This window comes from Anoplophora glabripennis, unplaced genomic scaffold (assembly GCF_000390285.2).
Source record: "Anoplophora glabripennis isolate ALB-LARVAE unplaced genomic scaffold, Agla_2.0 scaffold603, whole genome shotgun sequence".
NCBI classification, from domain to species: domain Eukaryota; kingdom Metazoa; phylum Arthropoda; class Insecta; order Coleoptera; family Cerambycidae; genus Anoplophora; species Anoplophora glabripennis.
This window is the reverse complement of record NW_019416685.1, coordinates 289946-309038: the sequence shown is the minus strand read 5'-3', so window position 1 is coordinate 309038 and position 19093 is coordinate 289946. Positions and strand designations below refer to the sequence as shown.

At 33.0% G+C, this 19093-nt stretch overlaps 1 protein-coding gene across 1 annotated transcript in view; it reads left to right on the top strand.

The window, feature by feature from the left end:
* Window positions 1-19093, top strand: part of LOC108910028 (myb-like protein X) — a 46190-nt gene that overhangs the window by 886 nt on the left and 26211 nt on the right. The window contains exon 2 of the mRNA XM_023455235.1: window positions 787-1005. Within this exon, the coding sequence (XP_023311003.1) occupies window positions 787-1005 (219 nt within the window). The remainder of the gene's footprint in view (window positions 1-786; window positions 1006-19093) is intronic.

The window sequence follows — 19093 nt, the reverse complement described above, 5'->3', positions numbered from 1 at the left end:
AGTGAAGATGGCTCTTTCAAAAAACGTATCAAAATTTGATCTGCGATATATAGGGGGCAAAAAAAATCGTGCGAAACCTGATAATTTAACCCATTATCGGCCAAAGGTGCGTAAGCACACCCTTTTATTTTAATTTTTTTTTAGATCATCCGTAAAATTCTATGCTTTCCTACCTACAGAATCTTATATCAACGATCCAGAGAGTGTACTAGTATTTTTATTTAATTAAAAATAATATTGTTTTGATATTATTTTTTTAAAGAAAATACGATATTTAAAACTTTAGATTTTCAAACAAATATTGTTCTAAGTTAGTAAAAATGAGCAGGCTATTATTTTGAGCCAGGCTTAAATAAAAGATTTTTTTACATATTTTTCAAAACGATGGTCATAATGATACATATATGTAGTGGATGCGTGTGCGCACCTTTGGCCGATAACGATTGACATATTATTTATTCACTCCTATGCAAGTCTGGACAAATCTTGGCATATAAAATACAGGACTTGTCAGAACATATATCAGTTCATTATTAGCAGAGTGTACTTCTTGGTTTTCCTTTGTGTAAAAAAAGTGAAGTTTTGTATAAAATATTGTTTGAACTAAAGTTTTTTGTAATGCACAATAGTTATTTTTTTGGATACATCTAGTGCTAATATTAGGTAAGAGATTTTTGAGTTGTATATAAGCTATAGAGGTATAATTTTGTTTATATTATTGCAGTCATTTGTTAAAATAGAAAATGAAAAGGGCACTAACCACTAAAGAGTTACTTGCTTTGTTAGAAGAGGATTCAGATTGTGAAAATGCTGAATTGGTTGATGTTTTTTATGTGCCGCCAGAAACAGATGAAATTACAGATGAGGAAAACTTTGATGAAAATATTATTGGAGAAGAGGGATTGCAGACGGATAATGCAGGAACGTATCAAATACAACCAAGTATAGATAGTCATGATGATTTGGAAGATAACGTTTTTAGTTTTTTATGTGAAAATGTTCAAAGTAAGCTGGATGCAAATGCACTTTGTACTGTGCACACAACGAAATCTCAGCTAAAATTTCTTTCGGATTTAGCACTCTCTTTAGATACAGAAAACAGCGATGTTGCTTCAAATACCGTAGTATTCAACTGAACCTATGGAACACCCTCTCAATCCGCTCTACCAGGTGAAGTCAAATTTGACAATATCGGGCATATTATATTATAGAGAGGTTAATAGTGCAAGAAAAAAGGGTCGATTTCGCAAAAATAATACTATTTATTTGTGTAAAGTGCATTTGCATCCGGCTTACTTTGAAAATTTTCACGTAAAAAACTAATTTAGTTTTATTAATTTTAATAACTGTTTTCAGCCAAAGGTGCGTATACGCACCTACGTTTTTTTTTCAAAATACTGTTTATGATTTTTTTCAATAGTAAATTAGTCTTAATGTATGTGTTTTGAATATACTTTAATAAAAAAAATTATTAAATTATGTGTTTTTCTTGTTTTGGCCGGTAATGGGTTAAGGGGGTATCCTCGTATAGAATGCAAAAAATCAATGAGAATTTTTTTGAGAAAACTATAAGTACAATATTTTTATTTGAAACTGACACTAAATTATTTGTAGTTTAATAAAACATAAAAAAAATTCTATGATAAAATTTAAATTAATTGAAGGGCATTGAAGTGACGAAGTAGATACGTTTTTCTTTTCTCTTCATTTATGCCACGTTTCACAACCACTGTATCATTCTGAAACATACCAATCGAAGTTTTTTGTTATTACCTATACCTCGTCCATGAACCTAATTTAAAAGTATAAAAAAATTTAAAATTTAAAAAAGTGTTTCCATTGTTTTTGCAAAAAGTTATTAAATAATTATTTTTAACAAAATCCTTTAGGTTACTAGATTAGCTAATTAAATTTCCTTTAAAATGGTATTTTTGTCGATAGGTTGAAAATTCTTTGAGTAATCGCCGATATAAACTGCGAAAATTGAAAAATTCTCATTTCAAGAAAAATGAGTGAAGTTTGCGATAAACCAAAATCGCGATTTTTTTTTATACTCACGGCTATTTATCCATTTTTGTATTTGTTTTATTCCTGATTGTTATACTCGATTTGTGTAATAAAAAAAAATCGATTTTTCGTTCAATTTATACGAGGATACCACTTAATTAAAATTGCATATTTTCGTGCCCCCTATCATCCTTTTCAAGGAACGCACTTATTTCAGAAACACCCTGTATGTATAAAAAAGTGTAAGACATAGATTTAACTGATAGTTAAATTTACTCGGCATTTGAAAAGACCGGCGCTAAATTTGTTTCAGTAGCTTTTATGGTTATTACTGAACAGACCGTTTATTTAGCTTTGTAGTTTAATTTTGGTTAACAGTATTTATTCTGGTCCAAGATATCAATGTGACGGATCGTCAACTCTTTCATTATTTTCAATTATTTAATAATTACCAACGATAAATTAAATAAAACTATTACTTCATTTAGACACCGTTGAAAGAAATACATCATCATTTTTCTATTACAATAACTGGCGAAACTTTTCCATGAACTGGAAGAAAACTAATGCTGGCAAAAACCGGAAAAAATTTAAACTGGTTAACCGGGTTCCGCAAAAACCGATTTCAGATAAAACCGGTTAGCCAAATAGTGATTAAAACCGGAGATTCTAAAACCGGTTATTCGAATAACCGAATAACCGGTTACTCGAATAATGGTCAAAACCGGATATTTGAAATTCGGTGTTTTGAAAAACTGACGGGATATACGATGTCATTCACATATTCATCTATTTTAAATTTTAAAATTAAATCTAATGTTAAAAGTTAAAATGTTAAAACAGTTACACTTAATAAACTGTAGTTCTGCATCTTATTATTTATATAAATGGGTTTGGTCGTTTGGTGTATATATGGCTGTGGTGGATTTTTTTTATCAGTTTGTGTCTGTGTCAAAGGATAAAATAAAAAAATAAATTGTATTTCTCTTAATAGTTCAACCTAATTTTTGTAGTACTTATCCACTATGTATGTACTATGTAGCCAACGTCAATAACTACATAACACTAAGACTATATTACAATGCTATGTAGTTATTGGCTATAAAGAAAGAATACGATTATTTGGATGTTTGAATGAACAGATTATCGAAAAATCGGTTATTTGAATAATCGAATATTTGAAGAATCGAATAACCGGTTTTCGGGTTTCGTAAAAATCCGAATTATCCGAAACCGGTTAACCGACTATCCAAAAAACCGATTTCAGTTGCCAGCACTAAAGAAAACACTAACAACCATTTTTTTGTTTTATTTATTTAAATACAATATTTTCAAAACAAATACCAACTAGCAATTTGGTGTATTGTAGAAGCTGAAATAATTTTTACAAAACATTTTTTATAAAAAATAAGAGTGAAGATAAGAAGATTTCCAAAGCCCAATGTAGTTCTTTAGTTTACTTCACTATGACTTACGTATAATTAAAAAAAAATAGTAAACGATAATTATTATAAAATACTGTTATATGAAGGAATACTTAAAAGTTGCGGTCGGGTACAATATGCTCTGTGTAATAAATATTGTGTTGAAGAGAATTCTAATAACATTATTTTATTAATGATTAACTACTAAATCATCTAGTTCTTGGATGTCTATCTACCGACATAGTTTGAGTATGGGTGAGATATAACCTATAAAGTATGTTATATCATAATGGCCATTGTCAGTGTCTGTGGGTACAAAACAATGAATATGTGTCAGTAGATAATGAGTAGCATTGTTATAAAACATTTTAAAGGTTATATCTCACTCACACTTAAATTATTCAGGAATTATTTTGAGAACGTATACCTATATTCAAATTGTATATTACTTTGCGGTGCCATTTTTAATATTCTAAATGTTGATTTAAAGGACGTCACATCCTCAGACACATTTTCTTTTACCTAATTTTTAATGAAATATCCGCCTCCGAGGTATACACAGATGAACTTGAATTGCAACTAGGTGCTTACGATTTACAGAGAAAATATTATCTCGGCATATGCAACCTGAATCTGAATTACCTCTCACAAAGCGTGTGCTACATTCTTGCGTCAATAAAGGCTTCCTTCAGATGGATACTGGAGTTTCCAAGAGCATTTGTATTTTAAATTTGCACACGCGATGAACCGGTGCATATTAAATAAGTTACGTGAAGTTAATTTCATAAATTCCGTGCAAGATCACTCTGGATTTTTTTAACATTTATAGCTTGAAACTATTTGCATTTATGAATGCAGTAATTTTAAGTATACTTACGGAATTTCCGAGATACTGGCAACTGTATATCCGTCAGAGGAATTTTAATTTTAGTTAAGACCGACACTGAACTATACAACTTATAATGTTTTCAGTCTGAGTCTGAACAATTGAATATACTAAGTATTTTGTGGTGGCAGGAACATAGCAGCAAAACGTGATAATAAAGTGAGCGTTTGTAAAATCAGGATCTAAACTTACAAATCTAAAAATATTGTATAAAATTATAAGGCAACGAAATTGCATTTTTAATGTATCTTCCCTGAAAGTCGCATTTTTTTACTAACTAAAAAAATATTGGAAATTTTTGTCAACCTATCTTAAATATCCTAAAATGATATAGAAAGTATGATACACTGAAAATTGAATTACTAAAGACACTTGAAGCCAATCCAAGACGACTTTACATAAACTTACCTCTATTAGAGATGTTAATAAATTTTACATAATCGATATAATTATTCTCAAACGCTTTGTCCAATTCAAATCAACTTTGGTCAGTACTTTGTATGTAGTTATTTATTTATAAGTGTTTTAAGTAGCATTTAGACAATTAAAACACGAACATTATGGTAAGTTGTTATTATTATGTTATTTAATAAACAGTTCTATTCGAATTTGGTAAAAATGCAAGAAAGTATTTGTGTTTCTGTGGCTGTTTTTGAAGAAGCTCATGTAGCAATTTTCCATTTATTGCCAGCGAACTCCAGGGAACATTACGAAATTAACGAATAGAAGGAAAAACGGAGAGTAATGACAATAAATGAAGAAGTCATGCTATCGCATTTTTTAAATTTAAAGACAAAATATGCAATTTCGTCTATGTGGTCGAAGTATTCGATTTTGAAGGCTATTATAAAGGTCTACAAAAATATAGATATGGGATATTATAAGCTTACTGCTTATTTGAAGAGTGAATCGAGAGAATACTAAGCAAAAAAAGCTGCAGTATTGGAACAAGTACATATTGAAGAATTTATGACTGGGTCTTCCGTTAAGGAATATTTAATCATTAAGATAATATTCCTTTACATTTTACATGATGTTAGGTAAATAGTGAACTTAGAATTATTTTAGGTTGCACTAGTAATGGGGGTTTCTGGTGTCTGTCGATGTTGCGAATTGACAAATATGAAAAATAGTGACGTACAGGACGTTGGCAGTTACCTACTTACCTGACACCAAGACGGGCATTTCAAGAAAATTTACAATTACAGAAGAAGGATTTTGCGTGAATACTATTCAAATATGCATAAAATATATTTATCTGCGCCCAAAAATTACTACAAGCCACGTGACCGCCAAGGCAACCTTCTTCTTCTTCTTCTTTTTATTTTCTAGTGGTTGGTCTTGATAAGTCCCATGGCACCGCGGCCTAATTAGGCCTATTGTGCGTCCCACTACTAGTCCTATTCAGCAAGTAGTTTTGTCCTTTTGCCAAAGTCCAAAAGCTTCCTTGCTGATACTTCTCTCAGTTCCTTGGGTTCCAAAGAGAGTATCCTCTGGAGCGTCATTCTACTACGTGCAAGTCCCGGTCACTCGACTAGGATATTCAGAAAAGTTTGATCCGCCGAGTCACATTGTAACATCTTATATTATGTCACAATATTCCACACACATTTCCACAGGTGTAATTTAATGTAGCAGCCATATGAACGCCCAGTACATGTACTTTACTATGTTATGTACAGTTCTGAAAGTGTAGGTCTTTAGGAACTAGTTGTAATCATATGAATTCACCGTACTTACGTTTATTGTCTAAATAATAACCTTGAGATGTATACTCTGTAAATATTTTAGCTTAGATACACCACCTGTATATTGTAAATACGTAGTTTGTTAAGGCATATTGGTATAAAAACATTTAATTCCAACATTGTAAGCAACAACAATGTATGTACCTAATTGTAAAATTAACCTTAAATTGTTTGACATCACACTTGTTGCATAAAACATAGGAACATAGTCTAAATGAGATATTTGGGAAATGAACCTATGAACACTGAACAAATAGATAGGATATTAAAGAACAATTATGTTTATACAAAGTAGGGATTTTTAATTGTATAACGTTTTAACCAGTTTAGTACAGAGTGAGAGCTAATCAGAAGGGTATATTTTTTTGGAACTCCAGTTCTTAAAAACTAGAGGCAAGGCCCTGCTTGGCCATTTTCCATTCTGACTCTGGCTGGTGAAAAGTAAGCAGTTTCTAGTGATTTCGAGCTAAAGTAGCCATTTTGTGTAAAATCACGTTGAATCTACATCATCCTACATCGTGAAATTAATAATTAAATAGATACATTCAGATGTTAGGTTTTTTTCTCCCACGTTGCGTTTTAGAAGCCAGCCAGCTAGTATCAAAGCCAGCTAATAATCAGCTAGTAATAATCAAAGCTAGTAACACCCAAAGTAGTCTAGACAACTAGTTCAGACGGCTAGTTTAAACAATTAGTAATAATCAGCTAATACCGATTAGTAATAATCACCTAGTGATAAAGCTAGCAACTGGAACGCAACTTAGGTGACCATGTGATCATTGCAACAAGTCCATTGTGAGACAGACTCCAGGTGAGAGTGAATAAACATTTGAGACACCGTAGTGTTCTGGTTTTTTTATAATTTATTCATAAGCTGTTTCTGTACCCATATTTTGTTCCCATCCCATACCTGCTGGGGTGTCGGGGGAAAGGAGAAATAATTAATACTTTAATCAGTAGGCTGGCGTCCAAATTAAAATCTTTAATACTCGTATTTCTCGTCTCTCCCCTAAAGACCGATTTGGCAAGAGTCGAGATATCGTAACACCAGAAAAAACAAAAGCGGACTACGACCCAACTGCACTCCGCCCAATGAGCTGCCGTAAGCCCCTTCAGCTGTTCACAAAAAAATATTAGAGCTGATGGTGTAACAACATCCTCGGCAGACTGGACTGTTTACAAGCTTTAGCTTATGTAGATGTTTTCTAAAGTGACAGTGTCCCGTTATGAGTCCCGTCACTCTCCTAAGTAGGAATTTATTCAAGCTCAGTAAATCGTTTGCCCTTTCCTTCCAAGGATACTTCATGAGCTCCTTAGAATGGGTATGTCCTGGCCTTGAAGTCCAGTATTTTATATGTTCTGTCTCGGTCCATCTGCCCAGAACCCGCCTGACCACACTGGGAGATGTACCACAGAAGGGCTCCGGGAAAATGAACTCTGTCTTGGATCCGTTCCTAGCCAATTCATCCGCTTTCTCGTTCCCACAAATGCCTTTGTGTTCTGGCACCCAACATACTCTAACTGTATTATTGGTGTCCAGTTCAGTCAGCATTTGTAAACAATCCCACACAAGTTTTGAACTTATCTTATGTGAGCTTAAAGCTTTAATTGCAGCTTGACTATCAGATAATATACATATGAGTTTACGTTTATAACATCTACGTACAGTCTCTGCCAGGCACGCCATTATAGCGGAAATTTCTGCTTGGAATACGGTGGGAACTCCCCCAGACTATAGCTTGCACTCCGTCTGGGTCTGAGTCCATATATTCCTGCACCCGTCCCTCTGGCAATTTTGGAGCCATCTGTAAACCATAATAGGTTCCACCTTTCCAGGGTATTAAACCTTTCCTCCCATTTGCTTTGATCGTCTATTCGAACCTCAAATGGGTTGTGGAAGTGAAATCTTGGAACCATCTTGCCAGATACCATCCCAAAAGTTGGTTCCGACATAGATGTGTCCATGATGGTGGAATAGGAACTACCCCTTCAGTCGTTGTAATTCCTGAGTCGATATGTTGCTAGCCGCGCTTCTCTTTCCACCACTATATGCAGCGGTGGTAGATTTAGCATGACTTCTAGCGCAGCTGTCGGGGTCGATGCCATCGTCCCCGTTGTACCTAAATCGACCAATCTCTGAATTCTATCAAGTTTTTCCCTTGCGGTGGTATGACATCTTTGGCTTCAGTTCCCAGGTGCTCCCAATAAGGTGACAGCGTACACACAATGTCTACTTCGCCTTACTCACCACTTTTTCCAAATGCGCATTCCAGGTAAGCTTATTATCCAGTATCACTCCTAAATATTTTACATCCCTGGAAAGCCGAATGCACCGCTACCCTATTATAGGTTCAGAGAGCCCAGTCAAATTCCTTCTCCTGGTGAAGGGTACTACGACCGTTTTGTCAGGGTTTACTGACAGTGCCTTCCCCTTACACCAGAAATTTATTCATTTCAAATCCTCTTTCATGAGTTCTGAAACGATAATATTGTGTTTCCCGACTATGAGAACGATGAAGTCGTCTGCATAGCCATGTGTAGAAAATCCCTTTCGATTAAGGCCCTCCAGTACGCCGTCCACCACTAATCCCCATAAAAAGGGAGACAGTACGCCTCCCTGGGGGCAGCCTCGGCCTACCTTACACTTGGATGTATCTCCCGGAAGGGTAGCTGTTACTGTCCAGTTTCTCAACATGGTATCTATCCAACGAATGCAACCTTAGGCAACCAACATTGTATAATAGCTCGTACTATAAACTAAGGATCCTTAAATCCTGACGCCATCAATATTAATGATTCATTTACAATGGACAAACCATTACATCTACGCTCGAGATAATATTATCGCCCGATTAGTTGAATAAAATGTAGCGAGAAATTATACCAATCACGACACAAAATGTTGTTTTCTCATTATTTTAATAATTTTTAATATTACCGAAATTTAATGTTCAACGTGAAGGAAGTAGTATTACTGTTCCACAGAAAGTTACCGGTCACGTGGGTTGTAATCACTTTTGAAGGCTCTGTATGTTACACACAGGGAAACGGTACAAATGTAATAGATCGCCATTTCACGCGAGATCGATTTGATGCGTATTCACGTAGCCGCATCGTCTCACCCAATATCGATACACAGTATCAAATATTCTCTGCACTAAACTTAAATTAGTTAAGGTGGGTTGACATTTATACCTAGTACTTTTCTAGTTTGGTCACGTGAAGTGCCGCTTGATGAATCGAGGAGCTCCCTAGAATATTTGCACCCTCAGTTAAAGTGGATTGATGTTCATAATCAATAACTCCTTGAAACGTCGCTTACTGCGACATATTGTAAAGTATAAACTTTGCTATTCTGCTAGTAATAATTCCTTTCTAGCACATTATACTTATGGTAAATTCTATTGGCCGTACCACCTGTCACTGAAACCGTAAGAAGGTATTTTATCTAAATATGCATAAATACTTACATGGCCAATCCAGCGATTTGGAAAAACTGCATCTAAATATGCACGCACTGGCCGAGAAAAGTACTGTGTAGCTCCGTCGTGCATGAACCACATGTCTCTTCTTAAATAAAATAAATAGAACTTCTTCAAGCCGTGGAAGCATTTTTGCTTGGCCACCCAGAAGTCCGGGCTTCATCCTCTTGATTTTTCTATTTGGTCTCAAATGGAAGATATCGTTTACAAAGAATTTATTGGTTCGTATGAAGAGTTATTGCAAAGAATACAAATCGCTGCCAACGAAGTCAGACGCAATCCCAATATTTAGTTTCAATGTCGAAGATCTCTCAGAAAACGTTGCGTAAAGTGTCAACGATGGATTCTTCGAATTACTTTAAATCATTATTACGTAGGTATTTCATTTGTTTTATTGTTAATTGTTGTAATAACATGAAGAAACACTTTGTTTTGTTTTTAATTTCTCGTATTATCAAAACATGTGTGTTCGTTAAATCTATTTTTCTCGAAAACGAATCGAGATACCGAAATGAAACAAGAGTTCATAATAAAGGGAAAAATGATTGCTCTTTCAGGTTTTCAATCAAGTTTCATGTTAGACATACAGGGTAAAATGTTATTAACTAAATTTTCGGTAAAATTGGTGGCGCCCTCTATGAGCAACGCTGAAATTGTAACACATATCTTATCTTTCTCTAGTTCAAACTAAATACGCTCGAAAAAATATTGATAGGAGCTTATATAAAAAAATACTGCTCTTAGAAAAAAAATTGTATATTTATGTAAAGGAACAATATTTGACTTTGGATCTTGGAAATTTTGTTTAAACTTATAGAAACAATTTCCAACACAGACTAACAATAAATATATTTAGAAGCAATTAAGAAAGAAAGATTTCTTTAATTTATAAGAAAACTTCTGCAATCTTTTCATTCACATATGATGTGATCATCTGCAATGTATGTACGTGCATACCATTATACTCGTAGTTAGTTTTAAATATGTGGATGTAATTTTGGGGATGAATTTAGCTATTTCGCCTTCTTCTCGGATAGGTACTTGAAACTGATTCACAGTTACGATAAAGCACTGCAAGTTATTCAAAAGTAGGTATATTCTTGCACCACTGTCAAATACAGTGCAATTAATTTATGCTAGAAATGTCATATCATTAAGTTATTTTGGAAATGCTGGATTTCGAGAAGACGTGTTATCAAATATTACTTATATGATTTTCTTCGCATATTGTTTTGCAATTTGAAATAAATAATATTTGGTTTCAAACACTCCTTGTCTAACGAATTGCTTATAGACACGTTAACATACACCCTTTTTATCGGTTTGTGATGTAAAATACGCCTTCCCATTTTAGTCAGGCATTTTAGCAGCTCTGTATAGATAAGTGGTTATTTAAATTGAATTTCAAAATATTTCAGTAATTATAATATATTAGTTTTACAATCGTTTTTATTTAAGTCCATGCAGCAAATGCTGGAAAAAAGTTTGTTACTTAGAAAATATTTTACACACATTTTTTACTTTTTTCTGTTTTATGTATTGTAATTTTATGAATTGACTTTCATTGACGTCAATTGTCCGATGTAATGTTTTATGAATTTATGATAAATACATTATCATTATTTATTTAGTCTTATGTATTAACAAATTGATCTAATTAAATTAAGTATATTTTAAACTTTGCCAAAATTTCACCCGCTTAAGCGTAGGCAGATCCTCACGCCATTCAGTATTTTAACCACGTACATAATAATATATATAAATCTCGATTTTTTTACTTCAGCGACCTATACAGGGTGGTCCGAATTTTATGCAGGAAACTTCGAGGGCAGATAAATCCTTTTAAAATAGTAGCTGTTTACCTTATAAACATAGGTCTGGAACGGCCTCGTTTTAGAGATACAGGGTGTTTAAGTTGTTAAAAAAATATATTTTTTGTTCATATCTCCGGAATCCATAGACCGATTTCAATAAAATTTAGTACAGATAATATATGATAGTAGGCCTTGTATTCTCTAAAATATAAACTCCAAAGATTTAACTAATGGTGTACAACTGGACAGGGTCACCCACTTTTTTATAAAAAAAACTACGCCACTGTATTTTTTACAAGCTATTGTAACGAATTTATAATCTAATGCACAAAATACGTAAAAAAGGTAACTTTAATTTTTTCCCTAAAGTTCACCGTTCCCAAGTTATTCATACCAATGCAATCCCTTTGTGGCAGACACGTCTAACCATAATAATACAAGAATATTTATGTTTATGCTTAAAAGTAAGTGCAATTTGTAAGCACATCAACAAAATTCTTTACACTCATTGCTTTCATCTTTTTGGATTAAAACAATATTTGGAAAATCGCGACAAAGGAATGAAAGGCACAGAAATGAAATTTTAAAAGCATTTGACGATGATCCTCGGCTAAGTAGGTACGCAAAGAAGGTCTCGGCAACTTGGGGTGAGTAAATCGAAAATTTGAAAAGTTCTACGTAAGGATGGCAGAAATCCGTACCGTTCACAACCTGTGCAAAATTTGCTTCCGGGAGATGCAGAGAAACGCCTGAATTTGTATCAGTGGTTGTTTGAATTCTTACTAGAAATACTTTGGACCGATCAGGCTACGTTCACAAGGCGAGGGGTAGTGAATTGTCACAATCTGGATATTTGGTCATTTCTAAACTTTCTAGAAAACCATCTATTTGCATTATTAGAGTATGTTCCATTAAATAATATACGACAAAATAGCTGGATAAAAATGGATGGTGCTCCTGCGCATTTTAGGAGAATAATACAAGAATGGCTTAATAAAAATAAAATTATATGAGATGATGGATAGATAGAAGACCAAATGCCAATGTCAACCATAATGGTGCAGAGGGTCTAGTGTCTCGGCCAGCCAGATCGCCAGATCTAAACTCACTGACTTCTATGTTTGGGGTGACCTACCTGAAAAGTTTACTCTACTCCAATAGATACTAGACCACAACTATTGCAGCGAATAGAAGACGGGTGTAATGAATTAAAAGAAAACCACCACATGATATTAGCTTCAATTAGTTCCATTAATAGAAGATGTCAGAAATGTACTGATGTGTTTGGTTCGCATTTTAAACAATTGCTGTAAATACGTAACGTTAATTTTGTTTCTTTTTTAGTTGCTGTTGCTTGGTAAATGTATTTTTATTATTATTTTGATTTAAATTGTTCTTATTTGTAAAGATAATGCCTCCAGGGAAAACTAAAACACACCAGGAACACTACCTCACAAGTGATGTGGAAAGAATTTCGTTGATGTGCTTACAAATTGCACTTACTTTTAAGCATAAACATAAATATTTTTGTAATATGATTTGCCAGTAATATGATTTGCCAGTGTCTGCCACAAGGGGATTGTATTGGTATGAATAACTTGAGAACGGTAAACTTTAGGGAAAAAATTCAAGTTACCTTTTTTACGTATTTGCATTAGAATATAAATCCGTTACAATAACTTGTAAAAAATACAGTGGCGTAGGATTTTTTTTAAAAAGGGGGTGAACCCTGTCCAGTTGTACACCACTGGTTAAACCTTTAGAGCTCATATTTTAGGGAATGCAAGGCCTACTATCGTACATTATTGGTACCAAATTTTATTAAGATCGGTTAATAGATTTCTGAGATATAAACAAAAAATAATTTTTTTTAACAACTTCAACACCCTGTATCTCTAAAACGACGCCGTTCCAGACCCATGTTTATGAAGCAAATTCCTATTATTTTGAAGAGATCTATCTGTCCTCGAAGTTTCCTGCATAAAATTCGGACCACCCTGTATAGCACGTAACGACCATCTCAAAAATAATGTGCAAAGTATTATCAAAATGGGTAATATTCAGTAAAATATAAGGTTCAAAAAGGAAATATGGGGCAAATAAGTAACCTTCACATTTTTTTATAAACTCAAATCAACTTGAAAATAACCTTAGGGGTTGGATCGAGAGAGGTTAAATATAAAATGTTAAATTGGCCAATCTCATTTTAATAATAACTTCTAATAGTTTGTTCACTTTTGTTGGAAAAGGTAACTAGGAAATAAGTAAAGACACTCATGTATACAGGGTGTTAATGAATTTATGTTAAAAATTTAAAGGGATGAAAAAGAACCAAAAACTAATGTCGCAAACTTGTATCGCAAGTTTAAGGTTATAGAGAAAAAAGCTAATTAAAAATGTGTTTAAAACTGTTTAGGAACTACTGAAATACATGTATTTTATCGCGGTGAGTACTTACAAAAAATTCTGTAACTCTTTTTACGAGTTTGTAGGTTTCTTATAAGGCGGACTGTATTCGACAGTAAGTTTGTAATACATTGTTGTAGTGATTGCTATGCTGTTTTTCGAGAGTACATTTAATAGGCGTATTTCCAAATTTTCTTTTGAAATTGGTGCATTTATTTAGCAATCGCGAATATGCTCATAATTTATTTATAATTTATGTCAAAGCAAACGAAAATGCCCACAGACCTTGTCACGTGTACCGTGCGAGACATCCTGAACGACGTGCTCCAGAACCGGGAACATTTGTTGCTGTAGCGCAAAGAGTTTTGGACACCGGTGAAGTACAACCGCGTCTAGGTCGCGACGGTGGCCCAGGGCGACCACTAAGACTGTTAAATGTCGAGGAGATGATTTTAGATCTCGTCGAAGAAAATCCGCATCGTAGTAGCAGAAATACAGCACAGCAAGTAAATATTTCCTGTTGTGTGGCGGACATTACAAGAAGCTCAGTTGTACTCATTTCATATTCAACGTGTTCAAGTGCTTACTCCTGAGGATTTTTCACTATGTCGAGGTTTTTGCGAATGGAATTCAGGAACATGCAAGAAATCCTTAATTTACAGCGCAAATACTTGTTATAGTCGAAATGGTGTAAGTAACGTCCATAACACTCACCACTGGACTATCGAAAATCCACAGGAAATTGTACGTATGCCTCATCAGCATTATGATTATGTTTAGGTACATTATGAACCATCGCATAGTTGTTTTTGTTATAAGACATTTTTAAAATTCTTTCTCCGTGGAGCAAATCCATATCTTGAAACTACGATTTGACTAATATTTGAGTCTTAACAAATTTTCCAGTAATCACTTTTTAAATATTGTACACTACCTGTCTTTAAAAACAAATTTGAAATAAATTTATAGAAATATTTAACTATCATTTGACACGGTTCAACTACTCAACTAAATATTATAGGAATTGCCGATTTCTTTAAGTGAGAATCTAATTTTTCTAAATAAATTTCGAAAGCATGTCAGCTCTGAAATTTTGTTAAAATAAAGCTTCCATGCCGTTTCTAGGTCAAGCTTCCAGCAGCTTGGCATCTTTGCGCCTTATATTGAATTGATGATGATACAATGGCTCAAGTAACACTTGCTGCAAAGCGTTTTCTCCAAAATTGCACCTTGATCCCCTATAGTGGCAATAAATTTTCGTGATCTTTTTATTAAAATAATAAGATAGTCTAAGTGCTACATTTATTACAAAATAAAATATCCTTTTATTCAACTACTAACTAACCTTTCAAATAATTTAAGTAACATTTGTTATGTTGCTATGTTGTATCCAGAAGTAATAGTGAAATTAAAACAAAAAATGTTTTCTCTTGGATATAAATCCGTTATATTTCATATTAGGGATTTTACTACGTTTTAGGCACGATAACAGATTTTGAAAAACTGTTCTATGATGTTCGGAAGTATTTACTATTTCCAAAAAATATCTTATTTCTGCAGAAGATAAAAGTTTTGTAGAAAAATATTGACAATTTAATTTTAAGTTTAAAATTCTGTTCGTGACGTCACATCTATGTTTGTCAACATAAACATAACGTGCCACATGCATGTCTAAATCATAATTTAGTCAATGTACTTGATGATGTTATTACCATTGCCAGTGGTTTAATCAACTTGCAAGATTCATTAATTGCATAAATAAAAATGCAAAGTTCCTATAATAGTATATGCATTTTATTTACCCTCAAATTGTAGATTGGTATAATAATGGATACACATTATCTTTCCGTGAAGAGACTAAAACATTAAGAATATCTGATACATAGTTGCCATCAAATGTAACATTAATTTATTTCTACATTTATATCTGTATTGTAGCTGCAATCAGTTACGCAGAAGTAACCCTTTTGAAGTCCTGTTAAATATATTTGTAGCTGCATCTGTACATAAAACTTTTGGGTCGGTTTTCCATTTTCCCCGTAATTTTAAACTCTCAATATTCATAGGACACTTAATTTTAATAATCCTGCCTTCATAGATTCCATCAAGCGACCACATTTTTTTAAAATTTTTTCTCCATTCTGTACTTACAGTTTTCCTCAATTCACCCTCCAACATTCTACCGCGTTTCATGCCTCTGGGATTTTTTCTCCTATTATTAACGCAATCAGAGTCCCATCATTGGTTTTGCACCGACTAAATTTAAACGCTCGTGAGGCCGTCACTATGCAGCTTTGATGTTGGTCTCTCGTTTCTTGTGTCGCAGGTCGCAGGACTTTTGTTTGTATTTCAGTACCAATTTATGCATGGATAAACATTTTGTTTGATCACAAACATAGACTTTTTGATATTTTATTAACTCGCTGAGTTTTCTTTTCTTTCCTTCTTCTACAAACTTGAAAATACTCCACTAGGCAAACGATGCCTACGATTAGATCATTCCTTTGAAGTTATATATTTTAGGGTAGTCCCAACTCTGGACAATTTGGACTTCATCCAGTAGCATTCTACAGATGTACAGGACGGCTCCTCACTCCTGCGTTGAACCCACATGAGGAATGCTATGGCATCTTTGCAGCCCCCTTGTGAAGCAACCCAGTCATGGCATTCTACTGATTTGACTGCTTCATCCTCTTCGCCGACTATTAACGTGGTATTATGTTTTTTAAAGATTATTATTGATAAGATTATTTACATGGAAGTTTTGACATTTCTAAATTCTGCTTAACTCTCTCATCATCAACAAATAAATTCTAGGCAAATTCTAGCTATTTGCCATGATTAACGTTTCTTGACTATGGCTTTGGTAACACAAAACTAGGCAACTGATCGTTGGGAAACACAAAATACCTATTTAAACGAAGACAATACTGCGGAGATAGTCGAAGTTCAAACGAAACAAAATTACGTTTATATAGATGTGACGTAATTCATTCTGATTGGTGTTCAACCTATCATTGACGGATATTTTATAGTTTTATTTTATCATAAATATTATCAATCTCGCTCATAATTTATTTATTTATTTGATACACCATTCAATAGAAAATATCCAATTACTGAATGGGTGGCAACACATTATGTAATATAAAAAAAAAATGGCAGTAACAATTGGTAAAACAATTCACTATAAATAAATTTAAAAGTAATAAAACTTAAAAAACTATTTTACATTAATTAAAATAACAGTAGTGTGAAACAGTCATATGCTTTAGTAAAATAGTATAAAATACGATAAACATTATACATATACACAAGCTAAAATGAAAAAATGCCCATAAAGACACAACATAAAATGAATAACAAAACAAACAAAAGCCAATTAAAATAAGTTCGTTATTGATTTTATGTTACAAGAAAAAAGTCAATACCATGCTGGAGGCTGTTACAATTTTCACACCTGACATAAATTGCTGATGACAATAATAAATTAGTAATAGGCATTGCGAGGTACATCATATATTGTTAAGATATTATTTATTTGTTATGAAAATATAATTTTGTGAAATTTGTCATGTATGGAGTGTTGCGTTGTTTTGGTTTTGTTTCTGTAATACATTTTTTTCTTTTTGATTAACTGTAAATTGTTTAATACAAACCTTTCTTTTGTTTTACCTTGTATATTTTTTTTATCCCTTAAACTTGTTCAATGCAGCACGCCAGAAAATAGAGTTTTTAACTTTTTATACAATATTGATTTTAAATTATTTAATCGGATTATATGAAAACAAAATTTCAACTTTTTGACTCTAGATTAGGAATGGCTTCTTTATAAACTAAATTTTTATGTTGAACAATAATAAAGAATATTTTATTTTTTTTACCTTTTCTATCCTACTACAGTTTGTACAATACAAGGACTGGACTTTTCTTAAAAAATTACTATGTTTGAATTTTTAATTTATACTATCTTATCCACTCGCCGGTGTATTGTGTCTTGCCTATCGTAAATTATATAAACTTTTAACTATTACAGTCTGACGTTCTTAAAATTAAAATGGCTGTCCCTTTTAGAATTTTGTGTGAGCTCATCCAATTTTGGAGGTTTTTAAAGTTAGATTTTAAATTGCTTGTATTTAATTTTGTTCAGGTAAGTCCTGATTTTTAATTTATCATTTTTCTAAGGTATAATGCATTAATACTGTATTATTTGTAGGTTATAGCTATGAATTTATATTCTAGTGCACTTTTTTTTTCTATTTGAGGTACCTGTTAGCTACTATTTGCTTCTTTCCTTGTTGGAAGCGATGAAGATGTCCTTTGTACCATTTATGCGGCCACTGGAATACCTCTCTGGATACTGCTTTATACTGGTTACGGAACTTTTTCTTCGCTGACCAATTTTCTTTATCTGGATTTTGAGGACAAACGATTNTTTGAATTTTTAATTTATACTATCTTATCCACTCGCCCGTGTATTGTGTCTTGCCTATCGTAAATTATATAAACTTTTAACTATTACAGTCTGACGTTCTTAAAATTAAAATGGCTGTCCCTTTTAGAACTTTGTGTGGGCTCATCCAATTTTGGAGGTTTTTAAAGTTAGATTTTAAATTGCTTGTATTTAATTTTGTTCAGGTAAGTCCTGATTTTTAATTTAACATTTTTCTAAGGTATAATGCATTAATACTGTATTATTTGTAGGTTATAGCTATGAATTTATATTCTAGTGCACTTTTTTTTTCTATTTTAGGTACCTGTTAGCTACTATTTGCTTCTTTCCTTTTTGGAAGCGATGAAGATGTCTTTTGTACCATTTATGCGGCCACTGGAATACCTCTCTGGATACTGCTTTATACTGGTTACGGAACTTTTTCTTCGCTGACCAATTTTCTTTATCTGGATTTTGAGGACAAACAATTTTAGATGTTACTACTTAGTAAGTTTAATTTACTTCCTGACTGTTTTCCTTGAATTTAATTTAAATTTTGTTGGAGCTGCTTCTCCTTTCTAGCTTTTTTGCCAAAAACCAAGCCGTAACTAATAAATAAACTTTTGTTTCTCATCCTTCTAGAATTCTCTGGTTTCAATTTGTCTTAAGGTCCCTTTACAGAAATTCCAGTCCTTGAATGTCCTTTTTTCACAACACTTTTCACTGCACTTCTTATAACTAATACATTTTTTACAATGTCCTTTTATTTTTAACATACAAAATCTCTTACTAATTATTAAAATATTCCTTATTTTATGTTCTTTTTCTAGGTCATCTTCTGGTACTTGTAAAGCCAACTTTAGTTTTGACATTTGATAAAATTTATAATTTAAT